Source organism: Naegleria gruberi, assembly GCF_000004985.1.
Source record: "Naegleria gruberi genomic scaffold NAEGRscaffold_47, whole genome shotgun sequence".
In the NCBI taxonomy this organism is placed as follows: domain Eukaryota; phylum Heterolobosea; class Eutetramitea; order Acrasida; family Naegleriidae; genus Naegleria; species Naegleria gruberi.
This window is the reverse complement of record NW_003163280.1, coordinates 260,689-273,365: the sequence shown is the minus strand read 5'-3', so window position 1 is coordinate 273,365 and position 12,677 is coordinate 260,689. Positions and strand designations below refer to the sequence as shown.

Here is a 12,677-nt window from a genome sequence, read left to right as displayed (position 1 = left end):
TCTCCGCCTATATTGTTTGTTGACCATCCTTGATGTGGGTCTAGTCAATCTCTTTTCATTAAGGCAACAAATATTGAGAGAAAATAATTATTATAAACAAGAAGATGACTTTAAATTTTATGGCTATTCAATCTTAGATTGTCATTAATTTTCCTTAATTAAACGTGTTGTTCACGACTCTTGTAAAGTGAGTCGCCGTAGTCAGCACAAAAATTAGATTAAAAAAATGACAAATTCACCCGCCAATAGGAGCCCACCATCACAATCTTCTTCGAGTAGTAATGGCTCAAGTTTGAAGGAAGCCTCGGGTGGGTCATCATCAGCTTCAGGTAGACCACTACCAACTAGGAAAATAAGTGTCGATATTATTTCAAAAGAACTGAAGAGTTCTTCTCCACAATCATCACAAGATAGTACCACAAAAGTTGTTCCCTATCATCCATACAACATGGAGAGTAAGAGCGAGTATGCCTGCACATTGTGTAGATTTCATCACAAACGATGCGATAAATTGCTTCCATCGTGTTCATCTTGTTTAAAGAGTGGGAAACAATGTGAATATAAAAATCTCAAACCGCTAGCTGTACAAAAGAAGCAAAAAAAGAAAACTCCATGCTATGAACAATGTTTTATAATTAATCATTCAGTTAATTCAACCAAGAAAGGGTTAAATCTGGATGTTAGAAATACGTTAAAGTTTTATAATTCAACGTAAGTTGTTTTACTGAACTTTTGTGTTTACAACATTCAGTATTTTTGAGAGTGTGCCAAAAAACGAATTGCAAAATTTGATTGATGCATTGGATGAACTAGACGATTCTGTTTCTGCATTTTTATTTTCTATTGTCGCGTGGGCTGAGCAAAGAATAGGCTCAAAACAATATTCTGATTTATGTTTTCAGCATGCAAGGCTGTTGGTAGCTTCTCATTTCGATAATCACACAAACATTTATGCTGGTATGTCCATGCTTAATTTTGCATCACATAATCTTGCTAGAAAGAGGTACAAGGAAGCAAGTATGTATTTGGATTTAGTTAAATACTTCGTTAGTGATTGCACTGAAAATTCAAGCATTGCTGTGAAAAATACACAAAAATGGCTAGAACTACTCAAATTAGGAATGCACTTCACACTTTGCTATGAAAACAATGGCCCACAAGGACTTGTAGATTTTTTCCCCTTATTAACCAAACAGTTTTTGGATGTGAAATCAACATTCGAACTTCCAACTGAGCGTGAAAAACTTCCACAAACTTATAAGGTAATTGACTTGTGCTCATCCTATATCGACACAGTAATTCAAAACAATTTTGATTTCTCTGCAGAATCCGAATCACATAGAAACATAGCATTTTTGATTCATCTCTTTATAGAAAAAGGATTTAAGCTTGCTGTGATCCTTTTGGCAGATCCAGATAATATTGAGGAAGCCTGGATTCTAAGTTTGGATATTGCCAGTCAGGCAGCAACCAATCCCTACTTTTCTACTGTTCCTTTGTTGACACTTCCTTTTGTTGATTTGGCTGTTTTAACATACTCCAGACTCGTTCACGTGGTAGCACATCAAAAGCAAGAAGTTAGTCAAGCAATTTTGGAACTTATCCTATCACTTAACACCAAGTATGAAAGAAATAATGGTTATTCAAACGTTGAAGAAATGTTGAGACAATTTTGGGAGAAATAATTGGCAACCAATTTGGTAGCAAGTCAAGACAATTTATCTTGGAGAATCTTCATTTCTTTAACAACAAATGCCAAGTTATCAATTTAAGTTTTAATTATTCGAGCCTGTTCACAATGAACAAGCAATCTTTATTTCATGGAGAAATGCTGACTACCTTTTACCAGGCAGTGCCATTCATAGCAGCCTCACGAAGGAGCACATTTTACTGCACTAATTCAGCAGAAATTGTGTGAGTGTAACAATCAATATCTACAACCTTGACTAAGGTAATTTCGTCCATGTCAACCATGTTACTGGTGACATAAGCTTCAATTGCAAAGTAATTATAATTGACTAATCTTAATCTCAATAGCTGAGTTATGACTGGTTTTGATTTGTTTACAAGATTGTCATAATCAATATTATGTTTGTGTTTTGGGTGATTCGTTCTTTTACCCTTTCTAAAGTTAATTTCTGAAACACAATCTAATAAATATGGACCTTTCAATGCATCCATGTTCTTTTTCAAATATAATAAAAAGTAATGGTACATGACTTGTTTTTCCATATCTTTGACTGTTTCGATCTTGTCTGAAACCTTTTCACTCCAATAATGCAAAATCTCTTCACTGAATAAACTACTCTCAAGACCTTTCCATGGAATGCCAGCTTCAATTGTATTAAGATGATGAACAAGTTGTACTTGTAATACTAAATCAAGCCATCTTCTAAGAGGAGAGGAAAGTTGCATATATAATTCAACGCCAATAATATTTTGGTAGAATTTGGTTGGTTTTGTTGTAATCTTACCAATATTAGTTGTCTTTCTGCTTCCTTGATTTTTCAATTCTTTCTCAAAGTTTTGTAGAGCAGTATAGTTCTCATTTTGTTGAGTTTTACCTTGAGCTAGGTAATTTGTTTCATTTCCTTCTGGGTCAAGAATTGAAGCTACTTCAACAAATTCCTCAATATCCATATCTTTAATAGACTCTGGTAAAAGCCTATTGTAGGTTTGGTAAAACTCCTTGTAGAGACCACATATTTTGTTATCATAAAAATATTTAGCCATAGTAGAATTGAGTAAAATACTGAACTCTGTAATTATTTTTGAAGACTTGGATGGATTTTGTCTATGAGTATTAACATGAATTTCTGGATTTGGAGAATCATCTTGATAATCAAGTGATAAATCAACACCACCAAGTGGAACAACACCAGGAGTAAATTTCTTAGCTCCGTGCGCAAGTCTCTCTTCATGAATAGCACAGCAACAATCATATAAATGTTTCCAGAATGGATCAGCATATGGTGAATCAATTTTTTCATCAGCTTCTTCGAAAAAGTATGAATGATTCACTTGGATGAGCCCTTTCACAACACCTTTACATTCAACCTTTCCATTATTATAAATAATAAAGATGTGAGAAATTACTTCTTTTGGTCTCTTATCAATTAAAGAGAGAAGCTCTTCAGATAAATGTCTTGGGAAACAAGGAGCATAGGTTTCCTCAACACCTGGAATATAGATTGACATAATTCTTCTTGCTGCTTCTGAGAAAAGTGCACTTTGGAATATTGGATGATCATTGAATTTTGATTTGTTTCCAGTATAGCGTTTGTTTGCATCTTTCTTTTCTTCTACAGGTGGTACATTCTTGGAAAAATCAATATTTCTGAGAATTGTTGAGGCAACATCTGTAATATGGACAGCAATTTTGATTGAATTTGTATTGTGATCAAGGATAGTAAATGCATCATCACAATCCTTAGTACCTTTCTTATCAATTGTAAAAGTTTTGTCTGAATAATCTAAGAAGGAATATCTAGACTCATTAGCCCAATTACAAGATCTGTCACATTCCTCATCAATCATCTTTAAAATATCTTCCTCAAAATGTGGTGAAGCATGAATTCTATTCAAATATATATCCACCCAGTTAATATTGGCATTTAGTCTCTTTAGCCATTGCACTGCCTTCAGTTGATACGGAAATTGGAACCATCCGAACATTCTATTGATGTCATCCTCTTCTGTCTTTAACAAGTCATAATACCTCTGGAAGCATCGATATTCTTTGTCGTAGGTAACAAATTGAATGAGTTGATGAATGAGCTTCTCGTGCTCCTCTAACTCTAATGTAGAAATCTGGGATGACTCATCTTTGTATGCAGATTGGATTTTAGCATTGAAAGCTGTCTTCTTCTTTTGAGTCTCAACATCAACTATTGAGTAAAGCTTCTTGAAATCATTTGCAGCACCTTTTTGTTTCTTGTGAGAGAAATCATACTTGTATTTCAACTCTTGGAAAATATTTAGAGAAACAATAATAGAAAGTTCTTTGATGAAGGTTTCTGAAAAGTCAGAATCAACAACCCTTCTCTCTGAAAAGATGGATGTTTCTGGCTTTTTAAGTTTGAAATTAGTCAGATCTGCATCAAAATCATCTACCTTTGCTACTAATTCACATATTGTCATTTTCTGAGGTTTTGTATCGTTCTTTTCTCTTTCGAATATTTGATTCAACTTTTCTTGACTTGATGATAGTGTTGGCTGTACTGTTCTAATTGTTTTAAGCAATTCTTTAAATACATCTTCATTACCATTCGGACATTTACAAACCCAAGAACATGTAAGAAGATGAGATCTTCTTTTAAATTTAGAAAAGTCCTCCCTTTCAACTCTTTTCATAAATTTCTTTACAAGTTCGTTCTCATCTCCAGTAATAAGCGATGTTATATTTTCTTCCTTTGTCAAATCAATATCACTAAAATAATTCCATTCTGTAGAATATTCAGAAAGAAGTAATTTAACTTCTCTGGCCTTAAGCTTGGCAAATTTGTTAGAAATAGCAGGTAAGTTGGAAGCAAATTCTAACCAAGTATTTGACGAGGTCAAAAACAATTTCATCAATAGAGATGAATGCGAATTAATCAAATATGGATTAAAAGGTTGATTTTGTTTGATCAACTTCTTGATAAACTTTTTAAGGGCTGCATAAATAGACTTATTCTTGATACATTTAGAAAATAGTGTTTCTGGTTTAGATCCACTATACTTGGAACTCAATGTGAGAATATCTCTTATTTTTGCTTGAGATTCTGACTCCTTGGTTGCTTTTTGCCAACAAAAAAAGAAAGATCCATTAAATGAGGCAAATCCCACAATATAATCATCATCTTCAAAACTCAATTGAATTTGACTACCAACTGATGAAATTGATTCATCATCTTCATCTTCACTGGAGGAATCATTTTCAATTTCTCTCTTTTTCCTCTTTGATGGTGAAGGAAGAGTCTTTGTCACTTCTTTCTTCTGGGTTTCGACTGGTGAGGTTGGTACCTGATAAAAAGTAGGTGGTACATAATAGTGACAACCTTCTAGAACTGTAGGCATATATGAATTATTATTACTGTTACTCGCATTAGAAGTATACATATAGGAAGGATAGAACAGTTGAGATGTGTAGGAAAGAGTTCCACCAACACCTGACTGTTTAGCTTTTGATTCTTGTTGCTTGTTTGATAGTTCTGATCTAATCTTCTTGTTTAATTCTGGGTGTGTACTATAGTGAGAGAGATCACTGGTATTGGACGTGATAGTGCTTGTAGATGATTGAGAACCAAATGTACTACTATTTACCATAGAAACAGACTCTGATGTTGAAATAGGTTGCTTAGCATAGACCTGCTTCTTGTAGGGTTGTCTAGTATACTTATTTTGTCTATTGTATGTGGGTTCAAGTTGTTGGTCGGAACCACCTCCAAATGGTTCATTAGAGTGAGTATCAAGTGTTTGTTTTATATTACTAGAATGTCTATTCTCCGTTTGGTTTTGATGATTGACTTGTTGCTTGTTATAATGTTTGTATTGTTTCCTTTGGTAATTATCGTTTTGTTCTGAATTTTGGTGAACATTTCCTTTATAATTATTATTCTTATAATGTGTTTTCTGTTGATAATTATTCGTGGAAGTATTATTACTATTAGATGATGATGGTTTCATGTTATTATTTGGATTTACATTGTCTGATGTATTTCTGTGATTATTTCGATTCGAACCACTACCATTATTCGTGAAACCTTGCTGATTATTCTTCTTTATTGGCTCACTATTGTTTTTAAAAAAGTCTGGAACAGAACGTCTATTAAATCCACCTTGATTATTATTTTCCATTCTTCCCGACATAGTAGATGATGATACTTGACCCACTACCACTGTATTATTATTAGACCACCAGCAGATGCAATACTTTCAACAGATGTACTATTACCACTTGCTCTATTATTTTGTGTGGCCTTCTCTCCACCAATAATAACACTGCTACTACCGCCAGTATTATTATTGTTGTATGACTGCCGGTGTTGTTGTGAGGAGGAAGGCTGGTGTTGTTTCATTTTTTTTGAGAAGCCAAGTTCTCTTGCTGATAAAAGATAAGTGTGATCCTGATGGTAAGTGGCCCATATATGAAATAGACTATTTAATTGGTGAGATATTAAGGAACGGTTCTGTACTGAGATAAAGAGGAGGTGGATGTTGAATTTGAGCACTTGTGGAATTTATTAGAGTGGTGGAATAATTGCACAAATGAGAAAGATTTTTTGGTTATTTTTACAAAGAACGCTTTTGGAAATATTTATTGTGTCATAGATATTGTAATCAAGTATTAAAATTAGAAAATTAACATCGTTCAGCCCATTTACAATTCCTCTACCTGCTCGAACATTCACATAATTTTATGAACCATCAATCAAAATAAATGTCAAAAATAGCAGCCGGATCCATTCAATTTCAATACAGAAAAAAAGAATCAAATGTTTCCTTCATTATTAGCATTGAATTGGATTGCAATTCTCGTTGCTACTTTGTGTGCTTCCTTTTTGGGTGGTTTGTGGTTTACTGCACTCTTTGGGAGGGTCTATGCAGAAGCATTGGGAAGAAGATATCAACCAGAGAATAAACTAGCACCAATCTTTATAATTGGACCTTTGATTTGTACAGTTGTGACCACCATTACGAGTAGTATGATGGTTGAAGCATTCAACATCAATTCAATTGCTGATGGTTTTCTGTTTGGTGCTTTGGTTGGATTTGGATTCTTGGCAATGACAACTGTGAATACTGCAATTAATCCAAATATGCCAAGACCTTTATTTTATGGATTGATTAGTGGTTGTTACTTCTTCCTAGCTGGAATTATTATCAATGTTGTGCTTGTAGCTTTTCGTCAATAATTAAAAGTGAAATTTAATGAATGTAAACTTTTCAATAATCTTTCTTTTTGCATCTAAAGTGCAGTTCATGATCCGAAATTACTAACTGTTGGTTCCGAGCTATATTGATTGAGGATATTTCGGTTTTTCAATTGACATCAACGCTTGAAATTTTACCAAGTAAGGGAAGGGAAATTTTGAGATTCCCATTATGAAATTTCGTCCACTTAATGGAAAGTTATCAATAAAGTAAAACTTTCCAGAAAATGAACATTTTGAGTCATAGTGGTGATAATGAAAATATTCCGATTGAATTGAAACCATCGCACCACTTCATTATGTCCTAGCAAATGTGGGTGTTAATTCAACCTAAGAAAAAAATGGTTTCGTTTGCGTATTCAGCTCATTGATTACACTTATTATATCTTTTCGGAAATGAAGCTTTAAGAAAGACTTTCGGATATGTTGCGCCTTTGGCCTATTGTAAGGTATCTTCTACCAAGTAACAGACTTCAATACTTGTTGGAATTGCTGCTGAGGAAACATTACCACTTTTTTGCCCTCTTAAAGCTTAGACTGTTTGGGCAAATCCACATGATTGTAAGCACCAAAATACTTGCAACAATCAAAATTAATAAGAATTTAATGGAGAAACAACAGGATGATTGAGTTTGGATTCTCTGTCAAGGAGAGATGAACGAGCTAAGATGAACTTCCATCATCTACCTCTCCACTTATACTAATTAATTTAATGGAGGTGTTCAATGTGATTTGCTTTCAGAGATTCTTGAATAATTATTTATTTGGTTTTCTTATTTCCACCTTTGAGTTTCTTCAGTCTATTTTCCTTTGATTCTTCCTTTAACTTTTGTTTCTTTTCTTCCTTTTCAATATTTTCCTTAACTTCCATTCTGTTTTTAATATTTCTGTCATTTTCTTGTTGAGTCAAATTAAAATCGAATGAAATAAAATTGATCAATTCATCCAACCAGTTTTCGTGTTTGGCCTTATTCTTTGAATTATGTTTATCACCTTCTGATAATGTCTTGTTGAATTGAATCTTGGTTCTGAGAGTAATGCAATTAACAAGATTAGTTCCAGCAATTCTTGGCTTGAGCATGTCACTGACCAAGAGATCAGATTCAATATAGGAAACAAAGGATTGAGACATGAGCTTTGTAATCAAAGTTGGAGTATCTGTAAAAACAGCAAATTGCTTTCCATTAACATCACATTGGGCATGCTTGGTGTAAAGTTGAAGAGGTTCATGTTGCTTTAAGAAATTCTTATAATTCTTTGGTTCACACATACCAAATAGAACAATAAATCTTCTTGGTAAAGTCATTTCCAATGAAATTTCAGGTTGAGAAAGCATAGAAGTTCCATTTAACAATCCCATAATTGGCTTTAAAAGTAATCCCATCAACAAATCTTGCTTATTTGGTGTAGTGACCTTCAAAGTCATGTGTTTAATGGCTTCATTACCAGTTGCATAAACAATATATTGATTAGCACTATCACGCATAAAGTTGACTTTAGTAAAGTGCTTGTTCATAATCTTGTTAACTAAATTCTTTTCAGCCCATTCCATGAAAACCTTTTCACCTGCAGATCTTCCGATAACGTAAATAATACCAGAAGCCAAAATGAAAGCAACAAATCCCATTTCATAGTAATAATGTTCTTGTTTAACAAGTCCAAACAAACGAACTGGTTCTTGTTGTGTTTCTTCTTGCTTTTCATTTGATTGTTCTTCCGATGGTTCCTTTTGTTCTTGAATTAATTTGGATTGAATTGAAGTAAAGTCATCTTCATTAAAATCAAATTCCTCATCCTCTTCCTTTTGATTTGTTGTTGATTTAATATTGTCATTATTGGTTGTTGATGGTGTTGTTGTTGATGATGGAACCATTTCTTCGTCATCGGAAGTACTGGTTGATAACGTATCATCATTTAATTGATTAGAAGCAACTGTTGTTGTCGGAATGGCATTCCAAAAATCATCATTCTCTTCTGCCTTGACTTGATTATTGCTCATCAAGAGCACACAAGATAATAAACAAGCAATGAGCAAGGAAATGATAAGAGCCTTTCTCATTTTTTCTATTTGTCAATTTTAAATTATTAAATTAATTATTGGACGAATAATTATTGAAAACTCTTTCTTCAACACGTTTAGGCGTAATTATGTGGATGAATTTGATAAAGATTACATCAGTATTTGTTGTTCAGTGCTATATGTGAAATATTGGTTTGCCTGTTTACTTTGTCAACTGTTCTTTCCAAAATTCAGAAGTTGATCAACAGTTCAATCTTTCCATTACACAAATACTAAATAATTGTAGATTACCCATTAGATTACAATGCTTTAAGGTGAGATCTCTGTGTATTGGATCCTCAGTTTTGATACAACCAACATTTAATGGTGAACAAGTTGCGCTGATAGAAAATTTTTCTTAACATCTATTGGTCCAATAGAATGAAGCGTTAAATCCGTGAAGTTTATCATTTGGCTCTTGGAATTAAGGAAGCAAACCATCCGTTCTGCGTCACTATCGAAAAGGCAACGATAATTTTTAAACCTAAAGCAAAAAGGCCGAGTTTTTAAAAATAGAGGGGCGATGTTTTTTCATTGGATGATTAAATCATTGTAAAACACAATGAGGCTGGAATCTATTAATACCCTTACCTCAACGGTAAAAGACGGAATGAAAAAAAAAGCACTATTGCTCTTTGATCAAATTAAAACCGCAAAAACCAATTAAAAATGTTGACACAAGCCCGTGAATCTACTTCTCATTTTGCTAGCCTTATGGTCCACAATAATACCATGAAAATTCATCAAACAACAAGAAACAAGTTCAGACCAGTTTGTCATTCAGATAATATTGGATTAATTTTAGACAAGTGTTTGGTTCATAAACAAGCCATGATGGCCAAGAAGAACAAGTTTTAATCAATTTAGTTGATTTTCTTTTGGAGACCAACAACTAGGATTAATGAATGTGGAATAACGTACACTTCAAATTTATTGAAAGTACAATCTGATTTCCAGAAATCCACCAACAAAGAAAGAATCATGAGAGTTTCTCATTTTCAGCATTTTTTAAACCCAATTTTGACCTTCGGCAATAATAAATATCATTCCAGAGTTTTACTTTAAATTAGAGCTATCTTTTGTTGTACCTTGATATTATTTTCAAAGTTTGTGGTTGCTAGATGTTTCGAGTTAATTAAAGTTTAGCCATTATCCTTTCAATCATTCATTACTGTTATTTCCCTCCAAAAATTTGTATTTGAAAAGTGTTTGATGGCAGATGATTTCCCTTAAAATTTATTTGAGACTTATCATTTAAAAAATGCAAGGTAATTCCTCTCCCTCATCTTTACGCCCTAAGGAGGAAGCCTATGTAAAATCACTACTAGAAAAGTCCAGATCTAGGAGAAGAAAAAAGAAGGAAGAACTACGAGAATTACAGAATTCACTTTTTCATTTTAATGATGATGGAAATTATCAAGAATATGACGAAGAAAGTCCTGTTCGTTCTTCTTCATCGAGGAGTAGATGTTTTTCACCAGGTGGTGTTAGAGGAATCAATAATTCAAGTGGAAGTTGGAGTGTTGGTGGTCAGTCTTCCTCTCCAGAGCAACAACATTATACAAATCCAACAATTTGTTCGGAGGTGAGGAAAGCAGCCACTAATTATGCTCATGAACAACACAAACAATTATCGGAGGACATTCATGCCTCCTATCTTTTGAAAAGAATGGAAGAATTGAAAAGCATGAATATTAAGGCCATGATTGATCGCTCCTTTAATTCTTCATCTTGTGTCACTAAAGATCAATCTCAGCAAGTGTGTTTAGCAAATAATTATACTTCTCCTACTTCTCCAACTAAATTAAATCCAAATACCGTGAGCCAACCTTTATCTCCTCACTCGAAACAATATGAAATTGAAAGGAGAAAGAGAGTGGAGGCTAGACAAGAAAAACTAAAGAATTCTCCAAATACTATGGAAGAAAAGTATTTGGCAGTCTCTCAACAAAGCCCTCCTCAGAAATTAAAAAGACCCTCTTCAGCAAGACCAACCACACAACAACCTCAATTCCAACCAAACTTGATTAGATCACCAGAAAAATTTCAATCACATTCATCTCAAAACTCAATTTTGAACAACTCATCAAGGAAACATTCCCAACATGCTCCAGATGTCAGTAAAACTCCAGAGAAATTAACATCACCAACCAAACTTCAAAGGCCATCTTCTGCACCAAGGAGTAGAGTTGTGCAATCAGCAGTAGTGGAAACTCCAAAAAAAACTGTACCATACAATCAGAGAAAGGTCCCAAAACCACTTGATCCGTTTGAAAAAGAAGAGAAAATTATTTTAGAGCAAATACAAGATCTAGATGATCAACTTCAAAAAAGTGTTGTCTTTCGATCTGTGGTTTCATCAATTTCAGACCTACCACCTAAGTCAGTTAAATCAAAAGAAAATGATTCAATAATTTCTAATAGAGTAACAAGACCAACTACGCCTTCGTCATCTAGGAGAAGTAATACCAGAAGTCCTTTGAGTTATAGTAGATGCAATAACAGACCTCAATCCTTTGAAACTCCAAAAGAATCATCTCTGGAAGAAATAGCAAAGAAGAATAGAGAACGATATGGTCACGTAAAATCAAAGGTTGTCTCAAGGAGAAGTGAGTATTCTGGTGCAGAACAGAATACTTCTCTATCACAAAACAGAAATCAAAGACCAGCATCTGCACTTTCTGGAAGAGGACCAACTAGTTCTTTACCAAAACATGACGAAATGTCTTTTTCATCAACTCCAAAGAGGCCAAGTTCCGCTCCTCGAAAACCTAGAGCTGAAGGTGTCAGAGATTCACACGAAAATGTTAGGTCTGTAAATATAAGTCTAAAGAATATTCTACTTGAACAAGAGGAATACAAGAGAGTTTGGGGAGAAATAGAAGAGGAAGAATTACGAATTCTGAAATTTACTCCAAAATCATCTCAAAACAACAAATCTGATAGACCAGAGAAGGATTTAAATATTTCAGTGGTCAATGATAACTCAAACTCATTTACCAAATTTGATTTTGGTGAGGATTCAGAATCTAACTTTAAGAGTGTTATGAAGAAGAGAATAGAAGAGATTGAAATGGGTTTGAAGAAGATTGCATCTCTAGATACAGACGAAAATGAGGATGAACATTACGAACCTATTGACAAGAATGAAACACAGGATATAGAATCCCACTATAGAATCCTATTTGACAGGAAAGATTATAATCAATCAGGTTATCCTGAAGAATCTAGTCAATTAATAGAAATAGATTTGGAGCAAAGTAAAATTAGTAGCTGTGGAGAAGAAGATACTACCACAATTATTGAAGAAAAAGTTTCAAATAATATTGATGCCTTTCTCTCTCACGGAGAAACTGAAAAGGGAGAATCATACAGAGTGAATGAAAGTATTCTCAGTTCAAGTTTTATAGGTGACACTTCTCAAATTCCAAGCAATCCAGAGTTTAGAAAATTCATTAATGACAAACTTGATATGCTCGAGAAGGAATGTTCACTTCACCAATAAATTGAGTCAATTTAAGGCTTTTTTCAAATTGTAAAAAAATGTATCTACAACATGTCTTTATGAGTGGATTCAAATCTTATAGTAATTCTTCCCCAAAGGAAATAGCCTTCATCAATGGAATAAATTGTATTGTGGGACCAAATGGAAAGGGAAAGAGTAATGTTGGTATGTTCTGCTTGAAATGTTTGTTTTGACACTT

General features: G+C 33.7%; 5 protein-coding genes across 5 annotated transcripts; 3 read left to right on the top strand and 2 right to left on the bottom strand.

Moving 5' to 3' along the window:
* Positions 1-226: 226 nt before the first annotated feature.
* On the top strand, positions 227-1,685 carry NAEGRDRAFT_71585 (uncharacterized protein; the record flags this gene model as incomplete). The annotated part of the gene is made up of 2 exons (XM_002673371.1): positions 227-711; positions 752-1,685. 2 exons carry the CDS (start codon positions 227-229, stop codon positions 1,683-1,685), a joined length of 1,419 nt encoding a protein of 472 aa, XP_002673417.1.
* A 202-nt stretch (positions 1,686-1,887) lies between these two features.
* On the bottom strand, positions 1,888-5,850 carry NAEGRDRAFT_51679 (uncharacterized protein; the record flags this gene model as incomplete). Its single annotated transcript, XM_002673301.1, has 1 exon — positions 1,888-5,850. One exon carries the CDS (start codon positions 5,848-5,850, stop codon positions 1,888-1,890), a length of 3,963 nt encoding a protein of 1,320 aa, XP_002673347.1.
* Positions 5,851-6,476: 626 nt separating this feature from the next.
* Positions 6,477-6,896, top strand: NAEGRDRAFT_71583 (uncharacterized protein; the record flags this gene model as incomplete). The annotated part of the gene is made up of 1 exon (XM_002673370.1): positions 6,477-6,896. One exon carries the CDS (start codon positions 6,477-6,479, stop codon positions 6,894-6,896), a length of 420 nt encoding a protein of 139 aa, XP_002673416.1.
* Positions 6,897-7,674: 778 nt separating this feature from the next.
* On the bottom strand, positions 7,675-8,973 carry NAEGRDRAFT_71582 (uncharacterized protein; the record flags this gene model as incomplete). The annotated part of the gene is made up of 1 exon (XM_002673300.1): positions 7,675-8,973. One exon carries the CDS (start codon positions 8,971-8,973, stop codon positions 7,675-7,677), a length of 1,299 nt encoding a protein of 432 aa, XP_002673346.1.
* Positions 8,974-10,234: 1,261 nt separating this feature from the next.
* On the top strand, positions 10,235-12,478 carry NAEGRDRAFT_71581 (uncharacterized protein; the record flags this gene model as incomplete). Its single annotated transcript, XM_002673369.1, has 1 exon — positions 10,235-12,478. One exon carries the CDS (start codon positions 10,235-10,237, stop codon positions 12,476-12,478), a length of 2,244 nt encoding a protein of 747 aa, XP_002673415.1.
* Positions 12,479-12,677: the final 199 nt, after the last annotated feature.